This window comes from Phalacrocorax carbo, chromosome 30, assembly GCF_963921805.1.
Source record: "Phalacrocorax carbo chromosome 30, bPhaCar2.1, whole genome shotgun sequence".
NCBI classification, from domain to species: Eukaryota; Metazoa; Chordata; class Aves; order Suliformes; family Phalacrocoracidae; genus Phalacrocorax; species Phalacrocorax carbo.
Window position 1 is genome coordinate 845,457 of NC_087542.1, and position 19,637 is coordinate 865,093.

At 49.5% G+C, this 19,637-nt stretch overlaps 1 protein-coding gene across 3 annotated transcripts; it reads right to left on the minus strand.

Moving 5' to 3' along the window:
• Window positions 1-2: 2 nt before the first annotated feature.
• PBX4 (PBX homeobox 4) lies at window positions 3-15,149 on the minus strand. 3 transcript variants are annotated; one of them, XM_064475629.1, is made up of 9 exons: window positions 14,822-15,149; window positions 11,361-11,434; window positions 3,904-4,145; window positions 3,354-3,544; window positions 2,912-3,047; window positions 2,509-2,665; window positions 2,203-2,309; window positions 1,273-1,374; window positions 3-847 (listed from the first exon to the last, which is right to left on the minus strand). In XM_064475629.1, exons 1-9 carry the CDS (start codon window positions 15,046-15,048, stop codon window positions 755-757), a joined length of 1,329 nt encoding a protein of 442 aa, XP_064331699.1. In that variant the 5' UTR covers window positions 15,049-15,149; the 3' UTR covers window positions 3-754. The 3 variants fall into 3 exon arrangements, with proteins under 3 accessions (XP_064331699.1, XP_064331700.1, XP_064331701.1); XM_064475630.1 differs by having other exon boundaries at window positions 1,288-1,374; window positions 14,822-15,148; XM_064475631.1 differs by lacking the exon at window positions 14,822-15,149 and adding an exon at window positions 14,091-14,171.
• Window positions 15,150-19,637: the final 4,488 nt, after the last annotated feature.

The following is a 19,637-nucleotide window of genomic DNA, read 5'->3' on the forward strand; positions in this document are numbered from 1 at the left end:
AGGAAAGAAAAAAAAAAGGCTTTGGAAGTTTATTATCTTTGATAAAATCTCAACTGAAAGGGGTGGACTCCGTGTTAACAGCTGCAGAAATGCACAAAAACCTATTATCCATGGGGTAAGTCGGGTGGTTGTGTTGGTTTTCTTCACTAGACGTTAAATTAGAATTACGTGGAATGACACAGGATGGAAGGTCCTACCCGAGAGCAAAGTCCAGTGAGAGTTTTGGTAAAGCAACGTTCTGATTAATTAGCTCAGAATGAATTCTAGTTAAGAAAAGCTTATTTTCCTATACAAAATTACAATACAGAGAACGCATACAATTACAATACAGGGGGTTTAACTGTTAGTAGCTATCAACTAGAACAGAAATTTCATAGTAAAAAACTTTATGGAAATTAAAATAAGTCAATTTTCTTAAGCTGTAAAACTTGAGACAAACGCCAAGTTCTAGAAGAGACACTTTCAGATTCTTACCATAAAATCCATATTTTAAAAAATGAATTTGGTTAGGAAAATGAAGCAAGTTCTTTTAAAACAATTTCACATCCCAATGGGCATAAGTAAAAAGAACTCAACTGCGTGAGGCTGAGAGGTAGAGAGGTATCATTGTAATCACAATCTTCTATTGGTTCCAGGGTTTTTTCTGAGGTAATTAGCTGTGTGTCAAGTTGTAGAAACAATAGTATTGGCAAAAGAGCAACATTGACAAATTACACTAATGACCTCTTTCCTCTCATCAATAGGTCCTAAAAACTTAATTAGACGCATCTGAATTAACACTTCCAGGGTCTCCAGCAGGTGAAGTGATTGATGAAGGGGTGGTAGCATCCTGCCAGCTGCCATTAGCCTGAAGGGAGAACAAATACATCCTTTCATTACATCCATAAGAAACTACTTGCAGACAACAAAGTTTGCCTTTAGATAAAGGTTTACACCTTACAAGAGACAGTGCTTTTGGAAAGAAATAACTACGTATTGGCTCTGGAAAAGCGCAGTCCCCCAACATCCTGTAAAACCTCTTCCCCAGCCAGATTTTACAGCATTAATTCCTAGTGCCATCTCCTTATGGCAAGAAGTGCCCAAATTTTCTGGTGACCGAAGCCAAAACTTTAAATCAAGGCTCTAGGAGGGAAAGGCTGGTGTATTAAACTACATCTTTTCCAGCTTTTTCCTATCCCCACATCAGAGATGTCAGGGGGAATAAAGAGCCAATATTTATTCACAGATCATTAACCAATCTGTGGCAGAATTTGTGTTTCTAGTAACTAATACCTCAGTACATCTTACATCTATGCGCTGCGTCGTATACAAAGGATTCCCCACAATTGTGTCATATCTTCCTGTCTGGTGTATGACATGATGTAAGGAATCCATCTGGAACGAGAACCCACACAGTGAGAATGATAAGGATGAGAAGTGGAGTTAAAGAAATGCAGCAGTACGCAGTAGGGATCTGTAGGGCCAAAAATTCTTAATCGAGGGGCAGGTTTTCTTGCAGGAAAACAAGTTCTCTTCGCAGTTCTTGCTATTAACTGAGCCGCACCCAGCTAGTTCAGAATTGGAGCCTGGGATCATGCCCATCACCTACAGCTTTTCTGACAGAGGAACAGACTTTACGCAGTTCAGATGGATTTAGAAATTCAGCAGAAAGCTTAAAATGGGTTTAACAGTACTGTTAATGACAAATCCTAAGCAAAGTCCTACTTATAGGGAACAAGACTGACTCTAAATTGAGAAAATACTAGTTTGTTAATGAAAATTTAAAGGGGCAGAAGAATAGCAGTAGGTTAATTTAGGAATCAGTTAATTCTGTAAGAGAAAAATCTAGTTCCGAGAGAAAAAACACAGTTGAGCAGGTTTGTTTCTTGACTTTTTTTTGTGTTTGAGAAGTTTGACTCTAGTCTTTTCTTGCAGCCTAGCCAGGGCTGGCCAAAGACAGAAAAATCCATCCCCATCTGGTATTAAGAGAATCTACTTGAAAAAAAAAACCCAAAACAAAAACCCCAAACCAAACAAGATTGTCTAATCCAAGCCCGCTGTTCGAAGCGGGATCAGGTGGAGGAGGTTGGGTTTTGAGTATCTCCAAGGACGGAGACTCTACAATCTCCCTGGGCAACCTGTCCATACCATAGAAAGGACAGAGAAATGGGATTTTAACATTTATCTCACTCTGAAAGTATGGTGGTTTTTTTCCTTACTGACCTGCGACTGCACATTGGCTCCCACTGGGGAGCTCTGGTAGGAAGTCAATGACTGCAGATTTATAAACGCTTCTCCGGAATTTGTCATCTTAAAAGAGCCAGAGGAAGCTGAAAGAAGAAAAAAAAGAGCAGGTTTTAATGAGAAATAAAACCTGCTAAAAATGGTTCTTCAACGAGTATTACTTCATTTAAGTTTAAAAGAAGCCCTACGACGGTTTCAAACATCGGTGTTCCGTGGTACTAATTGTCACGGGAAATAATTAGAGACTTCCAAGTGGACGGACTCTTTGCCAGCACCTTTGCTCACCTGAATTTGGCGTAGAGGGAGAATTTGCCTGGTTGCCTTGAGCCACGACATTAGTCGCATCCACTGCTGTTTTGGCAGCATAGATATTCGCTTCTTCTTGGAACTTCCCCATGTTTTTTTTGTATCTAATTCTTTTGTTACCAAACCAGTTGGAAACCTGGAGAGACATATTGCTGTTAGTGTTTGATCAAATTATTACATTTTCTACTTTATTTGGAAGTTACCTGCAAAGGAGATGTTTTAAACTAGGCTTCGAGCAGAAAATACCTACTACTAAACCCTTCGGAATAACCTAAATGCTATTGGAAGTACCAAAAACTGAAGCCTGTTGCCAACTACAAGGGAAAAAACATTGTCTGAGGGGGAAAAAAAGTCACGTAATTCCAGATAATACGCTCCGTACCTGTGAAACTGTGATGCCACCTTTCTTTGCTAGCTCTTCTTTGGCCTCTTCACTGGGGTAAGGATTACTCAGATGTGAATAAAAATATTCGTTCAGTACTTCTGTTGCCTGTTTGCTGAAGTTACGTCGTTTACGCCTACAAAAACACCAGTTATTCCTATTTAATGGCGTTATAGGGTAGACCGGCTAGAGTACACCCTTGGCTTCTCTTTTCCTCTGAAATACATTTGCTTTGGAGGAGAACGTAAGAATTGAGCAGAATTAAACAGGTGCTGATGTCAAACTACACCCTAGTGGGCAAAACAGGTGGCGAGTTCTTAACGTTTAAACTAGATCGACACTGGGAACGCCGGACTTGTGATTTCTTACGCGATCACCGGCATCGAGCAACGAAAGGCCGGGCCTCAAACGCCTGCTATCGCTTGGTTGCGTTTTCTCGTACCTTGCGTCAAGGAAGCGGGACCGCAGGATCATTACTGCCTCGCACGTGCTCTGCTTCAGCTGCATCTGGATGGTGCTGAATTTGCCGTGGATTATGTTCACCATGCGCTCTATTTCTTTTGGCGAAATGGGTCTCGTTCTGCTCTGTTCCCTAAGCAGGTTCATAACGTGGGTGGTGAACTCACTGCAGGCCTGAAAATATACACATTTGTATCGACAAACAATAAAACACCCTGGGATTCGTTTCCCCGACAAGAATATATAGCCAAAAAAAAACTTCAGAGGAGTTTCCGTGTTTCAGCTTTACTCTAGTTACTCTTAAAAACCGGCAACAAAGATACACGAAACATTTATTATCTTTAGTTTGATGTCCAGTCCCTCCATCTCCACCTCACTTCCGTAACACTGAGACAAGGTTTCAACTGGATTTGATATCCTCGCGTTCACCTGAATTCATTATACTTCCTGTTCTGTTCTTAAAACCGACACCAAAGGAAAAAACGGTTATTTTTAATTGAGATGATAAAAACTCTTCCATGCAGAAAGATCACCTGTTCATATTTCTCTAGCTCAGAGTGGTATATCTGTCGGATCTGTGACAGCTTGGCCCTGTAGTCAGAGTGTTCAATGCTATTGTCATTTGGACAGCCACCTGATGTTGCTGCTACAGCCATCGGTCCTCCTCTTCCTCTTTTCTCGGGCCCGGAGACACCCTCTGCCAGCAACATGTTATCTAGTCTCATTAGTTGAGCATCTGGGGGATCTTCTTCCTGAATACCGCGAATACTTAACACTAGATAAATATAAAGAGGGAAGCAAAAGATTATTTCCGAAACAGGGAAGAGCATCCACTTCAATTCTGGCAAAGCACTGAAACGCTCGTCAGAGGTTTTAGCAGATCTTGAGCTCAAGGGGAAAATTAAAAGGGAGCGTTTAACGAAGCCACGAGGCAACACGGCAAAAACATTGTTCAGCGCGAGAAACACCAAAATGTAAGGCCAGTTTTCAAAGGGATGCGGGCGATATGACGACTCGGGGCCGTACTAGTTTATACTACGTTTAGAAATTATTTATTATTAATTTAACATTATTTAAATATTATTATCTAGCAGTCTATAAAAATCAGAACGAGGTTCTCCCAGAGCAGATGCCCCTGTACCAGCCCGCTGCCCGGCTCCTTGCACGGCCCTCAGCAGTGTTCAGACAGACAGACAGACTATGGTGGATGGACAAAAGGCCCGAGCCGCTGGCACAACTGCCGTGCCGCTACGTCCAGGGATGGAAATAAACAGCACACTAGTGTGCGATCCCGTCGGAATCCGTGCAGGAGGCGAGAGTTGGGCCTCGGCTGCTTTGTTTGCCAAGGATGCCTCTCTGCTGTACAGCAGCAGGCTGCAAACTGATGTCTTAACAGCGCTGGAATTTTAAAATCAATTAAAATCGATTTTAAATCTACTTAAAAGCCATCAAAACCTGAAAGAACGTGAAAAAATGCACCATAAGATGGTTTCCTTATATTCAACAAACCCAGACTGCAGCAGTCTTCACGCTCCGATTATTCAAGTTTGATTCCAAGCAAATTTATTTTAAAAACTTAAATTCCCTACTTTTTTGACAATTCGTTATGAACTTCCTTTTTCAAAAAGCGTAAGAACTCACAAGATCTTGAATCAATACAAAAAAAACACCAACAGCTTTTTGGCTTTTGATTTTATTTTAATTGCTAGACAATTTTAGTTGGATGCCCAATTAGTCTTAACCTTGCGAAGGTCCAAAATTCCAACGCCCTTTCCTAAGTTGTACCTGGCAGGTTACTGGGATGGTACGTTCCCTACAAAGACACAGACAAGAGATCTCTCGTTACGCAAAGATTCTAGCGCAAGGGCAGGAGAACAATGTATATATACAGAGACATTAAACACGCATTTATAATAATTTTCAGCATTTTATAGGCAAAAGAATAGCTTATCTAAACGAAAAACTAATAATATTTGAACACACAAGCAGCCTAAACTCATAATCACGTTGCTGAACTTCATATTTCGCAGGCTATACAGAAATGACGACGCGATTCTGAAGAAGAGAGCGCTTTGGGGTGGCTGCGGCCCTTGGCTCGCTCTCGGCAATCCAGGTCGTCTCCCGAACACCCCCGGTCTTTTCACGAGCGGAAAAAGGTAAGGCAAGAGCAGCTGTACCGTGGTACACGGGGGACTGGTGAACTCAAGCTAAGACAACGAGGAAAGGACTATTTAAAGAGTTAGTGGCTTTTCTAACTCAATATGGAATTTAAATTAATACCTTTTTTAAAAAATAGCAGACCCCCTCCTGCATATGCTCTTGTGAACATCACAAGAAATGAAACACACATGGAAAAAAGGGGCTTTTTTTATTTGTTGGTGGTGTTTTGTTTTTAAAAATCGCCGGCTCTCCTCTCTTCCAGAAGACCCAGCAGAGTTCAGGAGCGGCCCTTTGCTCCTTGGCCCGTTTGATAACATTCAAACATTCACCCGCTCTGTGTGTTTAACATTTTCATCAATGACTTAGTGGGATCGTGGCTACCCTCAGCGAGTTTGCAGATGACACCCAGCTGAGCCTGGCTGACGTGCCAGAAAGACAGGGTGTCATCCAGAGAGACCTGGCAGAGATAGAGAGGGGGGCCTGGGAGAGCCTCCTGAGGTCCAGCAAGGCCAAGTGCAAGGTCCTGCCCCTGGGTCGGAGCAGCCCCGGTACCCGCACAGGCTGGGGGTGGGGGGATGGGGAGCAGCCCTGCGGAGGACTCGGGGTGCTGGGGGATGAAAAGCTGAGCACGAGCCGGCCATGTGCGCTCACAGCCCAGACCCCCAGCCGTGCCCTGGGCTGCATCCCCAGCAGCGTGGGCAGCCGGGCGAGGGAGGGGGTCCTGCCCCTCTGCCCCGCTCTGTGAGACCCCCCTGCAGCGCCGCAGCCAGCTCTGGGGTCCCCAGCACGGGACAGACACGGGGCTGTTGGAGCGGGGCCAGGGGGGCACAGAAATGCTCCGAGGGCTGGAGCCCCCCTGCTGCGAGGCCGGGCTGGGAGAGCTGGGGGTGTGCAGCTGGAGAAGGGGAGGCTGCGGGGAGGCCTTATTGCAGCCTCCCAGTGCTCAAAGGGGGGCTGTGGGAAGGGTGGGGGCGACCTCTTTAGCAAGGCCCAACGTGGCAGGACAAGGGGGAATGCTTTTAAACTAAAGGAGGGTGGATTTAGGCTGGCTCTAAAGGGGAAATTGTTTACGCTGAGGGTGGTGAAGCACTGGAAGGGGTTGCCCCGAGAGGTGGTCGATGCCCCATCCCTGGGAACACTCAAGGCCAGGTTGGACGGGGCTGTGAGGGGCCTGATCTGGGTGAAGATGTCCCTGCTCACTGCAGGGGGTTGGACTGGAGACCAGTAAAGGTCCCTTCCTGCCCAAACCAGTCTATGATTCCATTATAAAACCCACATTAAACTACTTGGTCTGGCAAGCATAAATTCAGTGGAATGGGTATTTTGGCGTTACCTTTTTATTTGAACGTGCTTCTGCCAAACGTCTTGTTATGCACATTACGATGCATACCAGGGTACCTCACGTTGAAGTCAAGCTCCCAGCTGCAGCTTAATTTTATGTCACTTGTCTAATTATGGTAATTAGACATTAGTTATCATCAATTACACATCAGCTCATCTCAAGATGACTGCTGAAAAGCATGTATAAAGCACCTTCCCAATCCTGAGGGAAGACTCTCAAGATTGACTGGCTCTAGTGAGTCACAAGAAACTAGAAAGGAGTTAACCAGCCGTTCGTAAGCTGCCATTCCAACCTAGCCATTCAAACTTTTATTTAATAAACTCTCCCAAGGGTGAACAGACCTAAGAATCGCTGAGTGCAGGAAGCTCGGTCCGTCTGACCCGCTCCATCAGGTGGATTTTAAACTTTTGGCATAATTTTATCTTAATACACGTTACAGTTAAAACCTGAGTTTTTATTTTTAAGCCTAAGCCCTCATCTGGAAGGGACACCTTTTGCTTCAACTTTAGTTTTGCTCCCGGTATCTTCACCTAATGCTCACATTTGTACAGATCGTCGGTTACGTCAGATTCACTCAAAGCTACCTGTTCAGTGAATTCCTAACTCTGCCGCAAGCAGCTGCCAGTTCCCGTTTCCAAGTACGAGAGCTGCAGTTGTTCACCTACCAACCTTCCAGAGCTGCTAATCTCAAGAGATGGCGTGACAGGAGCGCAAAACCATTGGAGCTGCAGGAATACCATGCTCACACCAGCTTCCGTGAGTCTTTTTTGGTAAAGGTAGTCAGGTAAAAACAATGCCAGAAGTACGTGCCGTACCACCAAGAGTTTTGTCAGGGCAGCTGCATCTACCCTGCGAGCTTTTGGCACGCTCCGTGGGTCAGGCATCACCCATTTCCATATACAGGCCTGAAAATTCCGCCAGCGGGAGTTTGGAAAAAACTAGATTTCATTAAAATAAAAACAGATTCCAAAGAGAGAGGGGAGAAAAGTTACCAAAATAAGAAAAAGAACCTCAGTCAGCACTGACTTGTTACGTGTGCCTGTCCTGACACACCGCTGCCTACCTCCTGGCTCACGGTACTGCAAGAATGCTGCTCTGGAAAGCTGACCTCTCTCAGCAGCCCTTTGGCCGTCAGATTTTTAAGTCCCCACAACAGTTTAAGGCCATACGACAACTCTTAATACTCAAGACGCTCAGAGACTGGAGCCATGGCATAACCAGTTAGAGCATAACCAGTTACAGCATAGCCTGTGGTTTAAGTGTCATTTAGAAAGTCCTTGCCTAACAGTAAAATCCTTCACACTTAAATCCTTCACAATCCATCACTTTTATAGATGTTTAAGAAATAAAACTGAGGAGTTGCTCCTGTCGGATGTACCGATACGATATTGTGCGTTCTCTGGCATGTCACCTACCAGATATTCATCAAATATGTAAAATAATTGCACTGAGCAAAATGAAATTCCCATCATTTCTAATTAATCTTTAATTAAAATACATCGCAACCTAAGGTGCTGGAGCCTCACTCAGTATGCAAATGCAATCATTACAATATATTTACATCTCATTAATTAAAGATTTGCAGTTCTGTAATGAACTGTACAAGATCACTGGTACCAAAATAAGTGATACACAATTTGCTTAGACTTGCTTTCCTTCCCAGATTTTCCTTCCTGGAGTGAATAACGGACAGTAACACGCGACAGAGCAAGAGCAGCGCAATAAATGCATCTGTCGGGTACAGAACGTACAAAGTTAGTCCCAAAACCTGCCATTTTAGGGCCAGAAATGAAGTGCCTGTACCGTATGACGTATAAAGTACCTATGCAGGGTGCAAGGAAGTAGGCGGTTGGGTCCTGGGCCTGCACGCCAACTCGTCTCTGTTTTTCCCAGATGATCCCATCACCTGTGTTACACTTGCAAATATTTATCCTATAACTCAGGCTAAATACCGACTCTGGATGTTTTATTCAGAGGGATTTGTCGGTCCAAACACACCGTTAGGTGAGAAGGCAGGAGCGTGGTTTTTTTACCAGCAGGTCACCTACAACAACCACGAACCCCTTCTTACACCACCTAAATGCTGCGCGCCACTGAGCAGATCTTCCACCTACCCGAGACACCCCATTTCCCAGTTCGCAGCCCTCCGTGGGGATACTGGCCTCCCGAACACCCCACCGCGGAGAACGGCAGCGCCCTCGCCTCGGCTGCTCTCACAGCATTGTCAGAGGAGAGCGCTTTCTCCAAATCCAAGACAGTCTTGCCCATTCCCAGGGCAGGTGGGGAGAAGAGAGAGAATGGGAACAGAAGACAAAAGCCAGCGGGGCTCCGAGCTCCGAGGAACAAGACTCGGCTACGTTAGAATGTCAACAAACTCGGCAACAAAGAGAAAGCGTGTTCCTCGGCCGCGCCGCTTGCCAAGTTTTACGACCGAATGAAAAGGTACCCGCTGAATTAACCTAGCCGAGTGCCAGCCCATTAAAGGGAGGACAGAGGGTTGCAGCGAGCAGCGACAAGGAACAATAAATACTGGTACTCCATGTTACGACGCTGCAACAAACCCCTTCCCTGCCACAGGCCAGAAACACAGAATCAGGGTCCTGCTGCGCAGCGTGTTCCACGGAAGCGGGTAGAAATACACTCCCCCTGCCCCGAGGGGCCTGGAGCCCGTCACAGACCAGCGTCTTCCCAGCATCAGCTGAGAGGAAAAACTCCGAAATCTCATATTTGGCACCAAAAACATGCGTCTTGAACACTACAGATGTTTCATTCTGATTTTATGATAGAATTATGCCATCTTTGCATTCATACAGCTTGAATCATACCTGAAGCGTAACCCGACCAGCAAAAACCCTGTCTGCTGCTCAGATTAAAACTGCTCCGAATGCTTCTGTGGGTTCCCAAAAAAACTAAGCAGGCTTTACTGGATTAGGTGCCTCTCCAAACAGCTCCAGGCGGGTATTTAAGACTTGAAAATAAAATACCTGGTTTTCCCCGTAACGGGTTTAAAATTTTAAAAAATTAAAAATCACTGGGGGGGGGGGAAGGGGGAACAAGGCTTGAACAAAATATTAAATATGGCCAAATCTCTTTACATTACAAAGAGTCATTTGTAATTCAATTAATAAACACGAGCAGGGAGAATTTTTCGGCACCTTTCGGCTGGCTGCCCATTGCCAAGGCGTACGGCTTATCCTGAGCTATTGTGAACGACAGCAGCGCTCCAACAAAGAACCAAAGAAAGATGGGGGGGGGAGGAGGAGGAGGAACATGTTTGAAACCGATTTCCGAGCTAGAAAAGAAGCTTGCGTGTCTGGGTCACAAAGAAAGCCCAAAACCTTGTGCCACAGTATGTCCAGGCTTTTGTTTGCTGGAAGCCGTAACATCTGCTCCCCATAATTTAAATAAGGAATAGACAGACCATCAGACATTCAAAAACCTGGGAGACCGAAGCAAATCCAGCGCAACCGCGCTACCGGAGTCTGTTCCTGCAGGTGGATTTAGCTCAGAGAAGTCACGGTTTCAATCAATAAAATGCAGAAGGCGGCTTTCAGCGTGGAAAAAAAAAACCAGAGGAAAGACCCTCTTTAAGGACAGCAATCCACGAAGGACAGACAGACAGGAACGCACACTTAGTACCATATTTTTTTCAGGAGAAGGCAATACATGCAACCAAACTCTCCAGAAATGAACGTGTGATATCTGCCTCAAGCCGCCCTCGATGCCAAGAGCACTGCAGAGGACTTTGATGTGTTTTTAGAAAACATAAATTAATACAAACGTAGGTTTCAGATGTTAAATGTTAACATAATTAAAGCTTTAAAAAGACAAACCCACCACATTTTAGTCACCGATAATGAAAGTAGTTACTCTAAAAAAATCATCAAAATTCGCTATAGTTTATAGAAATCAGATATTCAAACAACATCGCGTAAGCGTTCCTGGATGAGCACGCACCGGGCGATTCAATACGGAAATCCATTCGCCGCCGGTACTTGGGCTCCTCACAGAAAGCCCGGGGTCACCACCTCCATTTCCCACTACTTCCCTGTCTCCCAGCATCGCCAAGCGTCCTGCCTCTCTTTTTCTCTGTTATTTATCAACTTTGAACTCCTCCCACCACCACAATTTTGGTACCAATTCCTTAAGGGGAAAAATAAAAGGGCACGACGGCATAGCAGGATGTTTCAGGACTCCGCAGGTATCCAAGCGGACACCGGAAAAACCCAACCTAGAGATTCTTCGCACACACCCAGACACTTGCCGAAATAAGCAGCGTTATTTTCTCCAAACCTGCGCACAGAGAGCGGTATAAAAAACACATCAAGACAATTTCCAGCTTTGAGAAGACTATTAAACCAAAAAAAAAACCCCAGCCTTAAGTTGTAGAATGTGAGGGAAAAGACAGGCCACGCCAACCGAGAGTGGAGCTGATGACTGAGGGCGGGTTTTGTTGAGAAGCCGAGGCCGGGGCAGACACCAACGTACCTGTTTTCTCCTTGATCTCACAGAGCACGCTGAAAAGAGCGGGCTTCATTCTGTGGCAGTTCAAGGCGTGTTTTCTGAAACGGAAGAAGAGAGAATGAGTGAACGCCAACCGGAAAGGTCGATGACGCCGCCAAGACTTAGAGGACTGGATCGCGCTTCAGCAACAGCAGGTTAGCGCCTATGATTCGGAAAGGAACGTGCAAATTTGGGTGAAATATTTCATTTAAGCGCCACACTCGGTCACCGCTAGGAGCAAACGGGCACAAAAAGAGGCAGGCCTTAAAATTCACAATTCTGCGTCGTTTATAGGGACCGCGAGCACCTTCGGTTCTACCAAGGGCAGATTTTATACCTGGGGGCGTTAAAAAGTTCTTTCCCGAGTTAGTAAATTGAGAAAATCTAATAATGGAATCCATCCAAAAGGAAGAGAACAGCGGTGGTTCTAGAGCCTATAGATCCCGGGGAGCAGGAACGACACAGAAGTACCACTCGCTGGCTCGCCCAGCTTCCGCAGCGAGCCGCCACCTGATCCAGTGCAGAGCGCTTTGTATTTAACAGCGTTTTAATACAAGCTTTCTATGCCCCACGTGCTAATTTTGCCTTTTTGAAGCTCTTCCAGGGTTTGCTGCTTTTTCGTCCCCCTTCTCACCAGAAGAGCCGATGTTAAGGAGCGTTAACACAGAACCCATCCTAACGGCTAAGCAAAACAGAGGATTATGTTTTTGCCCCGTTGAAAACGCATTTGAAGCGTGGCAAGCGACCTGCGAAGGAGGGAGCTGAGGTTTCCTACGGAGCACGGGCGGTGTTTTACCTAACCGGCGCCGACTGTGAAGGGCAGCCAGCAGTCGGGTGCCTAACTTCCCCTGGAAGTCAGTGGGAAGAAGTATCTAGCTGCCTCGAAGAAAGTCTCTTTTCCTTCCTGCGACCCCTTTTTTGTAATTCAGAAAAAAATAATATTTAAATCGTCTTTACGGTTAGGTTTCAATCTGGTTTTTACAGATATACAAACTGGCCCTCCTTGCACGCCGGTCGCTCCTCCAGCTATCGGGAACGGTGCAAATCCAGGTGTTGGGCTTCCTTAGAACCCCTAACACTTACGGCTGCTGCCGGCGACTCTCAACGCAAGCTTTTAACAAAAATCGCAGAAGGTGACGTCGATCGGCTGCTTTCCTTCACGGCACGGCCAAAAGCAGCATAAACCCCATTCAGCTACGGAGATGTTTGATAATATCAACCCCAAGACAAACGGCCTGAGAACAAAGGCAGCGGAGACGCCGGCCTAGTGGAGTCTATTGTCCTTGCCTGATGAGGGAAAAAAAAACGGGGGGGAGAGAGGGAGAGAGAAAATGAATTCCCGGCCTCCAGACTGCGCTCTCCAGGTCTGAAAAGCGGCGTTTAGGTGCACGGCAGCAGAGGTGCCAGACCCAGAGATAATGGCGTAATTAATACGGCCCCTAACTCCTGTGAAGACGACTAAGGTGATAACATAACGAGTTTAACAGCGGCGTGAAACTCATCCTTGGGAGATTAATTTCCTTTCAACGCAACTTTCCCCCAAGTTTTCAACTTGGATTTGAAAATGTCTCGTTGTGCGCACGGGAAGAACCCTCTGACATTCACCAGGCGTTAAATTACACAGCGACGCCTGTTTTTTCATATAAAAGAATAAAAATAATCCTCAGCAACTAAGCAGTTAATGCCACGTTACTGAGGTGCGAGAAGTCCCGGATCCCCCTCCGCATCCCCGTATCGCTTGTGTCGTGGGTTTAACCAAGCCTGAGTTTTACTTTCTCAGCAGTACGTCCTCTTAAGGAGGACTAAATAAAACCAACAAACTTCTTGTCCGGAAGGCAAAAGCTTCTTTTATGCAAATATCTGTGAAAACACACCAAAGGTGCTTTAAAATTTGGGGGCCTTCACAGCTGCCGTGCTTCAGGGGGACTCCGACAGCGTTTCTACGGCAATCGGCAGGGTTTAAACGCCGCTCAGGCCGTTTTCCTAAGCCCCTTCTTCAACTCTTATTCGAAAGCAAAGTTTCTGATGAATTTATTCTGCTCAAAATCTTAAACATGATGTCGTGAGAGAAAACGGCAGCTCTCGCGCAGCACACAGGGAAATCTGCACCTAGAGAATTTATACGGGAGGTGCGGGCGGTGATTTCTGAGGCAGAACCAGGGAGAAAAGAAAAACAAACGCAGGTTTTGGGAAGAAGCAAGTCCTACACGTGAGCCACCGCAAGCGCCGCTCACAGGTTTCACCGCCCCGTTGGAAAGTTACCTGGAAGAGTTGACTTTGAACCCAAATTATGACGTTCTTAGAACGTCCCGTTTTTTCCTTATAGGCAAATAAATCCACCCAACCGTCAGGAATCCAGTACCTGAACTCGGTAATGCCGCTGCCTCGGCACGCCAGCGGCTGACGGCAGGAGATAGCAACGGGCGTACCCCAAACCGGCTAAACTTTGGGTAGAGATTAAGAAAAAAAGGAAAGGGCAGGGTTTTATTGGGCAGGGAAGGGCGACCGCGCGCGGCCCCCGACCGAGGGGAAAACCTAAGGAGCCGCCTCGCTTTAATTGAGGAAAAAAAGGCCAGAAAAACGATTTCATTGATTTTTGGGGTTTTTTATAAACCCGCTCTGTAAAGTCTCCACCTTCTCCCGAAGCGGCCGACGGCGGGGGCTGCCCACCTCGCGCGCGCCGAGGAAGCCGAGCGACTAATTACGTGTAATTACCCCGCGCCAATCAGGGCCAGACGCAGCTCCGGGGCTCGGCGGACGCACCAGACGACGCTCCATCCCGTCCATTTCCAGGCTGGCTTTTTTTTTTTTTTTTCCCCCGTATAATTATTCCCAACCCAAGGAAGGCGACGAGGCAGGGAAACCAAACGACTTCGTTCTTTTTCCTTTAAATACGATGAACGGTGGCGACGAGCCGGTGGGCCCCTCGCGCCACGGGGGCCACGACCGACCTCCGGCCACTCTCGCCTCCCTCCCGAGCAAACTTTGACCCTCGACGGCGACCGACGCCGCTTCGGTTTTCCCGTTCCGGGCGGGAGAATCCTGTTTCCACCGGGATGACGGTCGCGATTACATCACCCAGGGCCAATTTCTTAATGCGTCGAGAAAGACGGAGAGTCGGAAAATTAATTTACAAGGAACCCGGGCATCATCCCGGCGTTGGGTGTTGATGCGCTCTCCCGCTACCGGGAGGCCGAGACACGGGAATACCGGGAACCGGGGAAGGAACCGGGGAACTTTCTGTCTCCAGTGGGTGATTTCCCAGCGAACCCCGCCGCGACCCCGGTAACACCGGAGCGGCAGGGCCGAGGGTGTCTCGTTCCACCCCCCCACCCCCCCGCCACGCCGCGCAGAGCTGAGTCACGGCGGCGCGGGAAGGCGGCCGGTACCGAGCCGCTCCGCCGGCCCGAAGCCCCCCTCCCCGCCCGCCGCAGGCCCGCCGGTACCTGGCTTGGGCCTCGTCCAAGCTCTGGTCGGTGATGGCCATTATCTGCTGCAGGACGTCGCCCGTATCGTGATGCGCCGGCGGCGGCCCCGGTTGAGGCGCGGTAACCGGATCCCCGGCGGCGGCGGCGGGCGGAGGGGGCGGCGGGATTCCACCGGGTAGGGTCACCCCGCCGCCGCCGCCGCCGCCGTGCGCCGCCGCCGCCAGCAGCCGCGACGGGTCCTCCATGGCGGGGGGCGGCGGGGCCGCTCCGCCAGCGGCTCCCACACAACAGGGCCCAGCGACCCGCGACCCCCCCCGCCCGCCGCCGCCGCCGCCGCCGCCGCCGCCGGTGGGCCCGCCCCGCCCCGCGACGTGCCACGCCCCCGTCACGCCACGCCCACCGACGCACACCGGGGAGGGCGTGGCCGCCGGGAGCTCCGCGCTGGGTCCCAGCGCCGACCGCCCTTCGGCCCCGCTTGGTGTCCCGCCGGTCCCCGGTCCGCACCGGCGGCCCCGTCCGCTCCCTGCAGCCCCGGTGACTCCCGAGGAACCGACGGGATCGCAGCCCCGGAGCGTCGGCGCGGCGATCGGCCATTCCATGAACCCGGGCGGTGATAGAGCACGGGGACTGAGCGCGGCCGCCCTGTTTGCCGGTCACACCAAGTCGGGCGGGTGTCTCGGTGTGCTCGAGGGCCGGAGGGCTCTGCAGGGGAACTGGGCAGGCTGGATCCATAGAATCATCGAATCGTTAAGGTTGGAAAAGACCTCGAGGGTCATCAAGGCCAACCCCAACCCAACCCCCCCCCTCCCCAAACCACGTCCCCAAGGGCCACGTCTGCACGGTGTTTGAACCCCCCAGGGACGGCGACTCCCCCACCTCTCTGGGCAGCCTGTGCCAGTCCCTGACCGCTCTTGAAGTAAAGACATTTTCCCTAATACCCAACCTAAACCTGCTCTGATGCAGCCTGAGGCAGTTTCCTCTCGTCCTGTCACTGGTGACTTGGGAGCAGAGACCAGCCCCCACCTTGCTACAACCTCCTAAGGTTGGAAAAGACCTTTAGGATCATCAAGTTCAACCATCAACCCAATGCTACCATGCTTCCTAAACTATGCCAAGGTCAATCACAGAATCCCAGAGTGGCGGGGGTTGGAGATGATCCCGTCCCACCCCCTGCCCGAGCAGGCACCCCCAGAGCAGGGGCACAGGACCACGTCCAGGCGGGGGGTGAATGTCTCCAGGGAAGGGACCCCACAGCCTCTCTGGGCAGCCTGTGCCCCTGCTCTGGCACCCGCACAGGGAAGGGGTTTGTCCTCATGTTCAGGGGGAGCTTCCCGTGTTCCAGCTTGTGCCCGTGGCCCCTTGGCCTGGCGTTGGGCACCGCTGAAAAGAGCCCGGCCCCATCCCCCTGACACCCGCCCTTCAGATATTTATGAGCACTGATGAGACCCCCCTCAGCCTTCTCTTCTCCAGGCTGAACAAGCCCAGGTCTCTCAGCCTTTCCTCCCACGGGAGATGCTCCAGCCCCTGACCATCTCCGTAGCTCTCCGCTGGCCTCTCCCCAGCAGCTCCCTCTCCTCCTTGACCTGGGGGGCCCAGAGCTGGTCATTGTATGATGTTTTCACTCCTACCCCGTGTCAGGCCAAGCATCGAATAGACATGCTACTTTGTCCTGATTCTCTGCTTTTTGCACTCAAAGAGAGAAGTGTTCAGATCAATGCTAAGCAGTAAGAAACATGGTTGAAGGAAGACTCAGACTACGTACTTTCTCTTTGTTACTAACACTGTTCGCATTTTTGAGTAACCCGAGGAAACTCCGTCACCTCTAAACCCATTGATTCTGCCCAGCCACCGCCAAGCTACTGACCTTCTGAAACACCAACACCACGGTACCAAACAGCGCCAGAATTGCCTCCTGCCGTCAGCAGGCGGCACAGGCTGCAGCCCCGGCTCGCGCCACATTCACTTTGCCGCCTTGGAAAGTCGCTTTAACGCGAGCGTGCGCGGCTCCGAGCGTGCAGAGGCTTCAACAGCAAAGCCGCTACTGGATTTGCAGCTGAATGAGCTTTGCGGGTACAAAGCAGCGCAGAGAAAGTTAATTTTTACAGAGGGTCACCCAGAGAGCTTTATATGAAGTTTGGGCACCCTCCTAAGCTGCTACTTTAAAATTATAGCACTGTAGGCAGACCCAGAGTTGCCTAAAAATGGAAGTTAAAAAAGGAGAAAAACTCAAATTTCAAGCCTGTATTTAAATGCTTCTCTGCAGGCACAGCACTGACCGCACTAGTCACCGTTCTTCACCTCTCTGAGCATTTTACAGCCCAGCAGTATGACGTGCATATAGGATTTATGTCCCTTTGCAGCTGCATTTCAGCTGGAAGCATCTCCCACGCTCCTGATTGCCGCCGACCCAACACTCGCATCTTTGCCTCACAGGCAAGGGTAATTTAACATTCAGTGTTGCAGTTTTAGTGCTGTTTAAAACAACAACATCAATTCTGCAAATATGAAATACTGCCGTTCATCCTCCAAAGCGGGCGTAGGACATTGATCTTCCGCTTCAGAACACAAAATCCGGGTTCGATCCCTCCCTGAGCCGCCCAGTGGCCGGGTCTCGGTGTCAGGCAGGCACGCCGCCTTCTCCGGCTGCTCAGCACAACCTTTGTAAAGACAACATTCCCTCCTAGACAACATGATGGATGATGAAAGTGCTGCAGACTGACCCGGAGCTTCCCCTGCGGGGATGTTCCCAGTGGAGCCGCGGATGGGCAATCGCTCGGCTGAAGTCGCTCCGCTCTGACAAAGTGAAAACACCTTTTCTGCTCCTCTGTGGCGAGCACGCTGACGGTCTTGTGGGAAAAAAATGTTTACTAAAAACAGCAATTACAGTAACGTACAGGGTCCTTATGACTCCGGAGGGCAGCAGGGCCCCTCAGGGGTCCCGGTGAAGCCCCCTCTCCAAATACAAATCAGGGGAAGCTTCTTCTCCGCCCGTGTAACTTATTCCCTCCCCCATAACCCCATGTACCTCCTAAACCCACTGACATTTTTAGGCACCTCTGCAACCGTAATCAGTGCGGAGTCATGGTCAGAAGTCTTGGCATACCGCTATTCCTTGGGGGGGTAACTGTTGTATTTAGACAGAAGAAGACAAAAATCTGTTATTTTAGAAAATTCCAAGAAACTGCTGGTATCAATAAACACAAACATGTAAGTTCTGAGTTCCCAGAACTCTGCTCGCCTCCATCCAGATAACAAAATCTTGTTTCCAGGCAGAGCATTACCGTTCTCTTAGTATTGGTGCATTTATTGATTGAACTGACTGAAGCTTTAAATCAGGGGGGAAACAATAACCACAGTAACGCTCTTGATCGACCTGATCTTGGTATATTTACCCTTTTTTTTTTGTAAAAAAATCATTGGGCAGTGGTTGGACAGAAGCAGCATTAATACCCAGAAACAGAACAGCTTCTTACTGCTTTATTTTTGTGTATACATATGTGTGTGTGTGTATGCATATATATATAGTCCCCTGTTGAATTTCATTAGGTCATTGTGTGAGGTTTAACAAGGCCAAGGGCCGGGTCCTGCCCTTGGGTCACCCCAACCCCAGGCAGCGCCCCAGGCCTGGGGCAGAGGGGCTGGGAAGTGCCCGGCGGAGAAGGCCCTGGGGGGGCTGGCTGACAGCCGGCTGGGCATGAGCCAGCAGTGCCCGGGTGGCCAAGGAGGCCACCAGCCCCCGGGCTTGTGTCAGCACTGGGGTGGCCAGCAGGAGCCGGGCAGGGATGGGGCCCCTGTGCTCGGCCCTGGGGAGGCCCCACCTCGAATGCTGGGCTCAGGTTTGGGCCCCTCGGGACAAGAAGGGCCTTGAGGGGCTGGAGCGTGTCCAGAGAAGGGCAGCGGGGCCGGGGCAGGGTCTGGAGCACAAGTGTGCTGGGGGGCGGCTGGGGGGGCTGGGGGGGTTTAGCCTGGAGAAGAGGGGGCTGAGGGGAGCCCTTCTCGCTCTCTGCAGCTGCCTGAGAGGGGCTGGAGTGAGGGGGGGTCGGTCTTTGCTCCCAAGGAACGAGCGATGGGACGAGAGGAACCGGCCTCGAGCTGCGTCAGGGCAGGTTTAGGTTGGGTGTGAGGGGAAATGTCTCCCCTGCCAGAGCGGTCAGGGAGTGGCACAGGCTGCCCCGAGAGGTGGGGGAGTCGCTGTCCCTGGGGGGGTCAGACACCGCGCAGACGTGGCCCTTGGGGACGTGGTTTTGGGGGGGTGGGGGTGGGGGGGTTGGGTTGGACTTGATGACCCTCAAGGTCTTTTCCAACCTTTATGGTTCTACGATAGCTGTGTGGCCAAGCAGCACTTCTACTCATGCTAATACTTTCCACCATTATTAGCACATCAAGGGATTGGCAGCAAACTACAGGTTATTTGTTAAAATTTCCAGATGTGAGCAATTAAAATAGAGCTCCAACGTTTATATATACAGAAAACCGAGTTCTAGTCTGGTTCCTGACCTCGAGAAAGGCACCAGAGCAGAACTGGGGTGGGGATGATACAGGAGAGACGGAGCAAGGCAGGGAAGAGGGTGACCCTGACAGAGAAAACAGATAAACACCACGAATCCCTGGGTTGTGACTCGGCTCAGAACACTCAACGCCTCCTGTGTTATCCCAGCTCACCCGTATTTATCCTGCAGCTTTAGATAGATTGTAGCACAGCCCTTCTTAGTGGAGAAGTTCTGCGGCATCTAGTGATCTTCCATTTATTCCAACATAACGCCACAGATTCAGGACCTTGATTTAGGCTTGGCTTTACAAGCCAGAAATCCCTACTCAGCTCAGTAAGACAGTG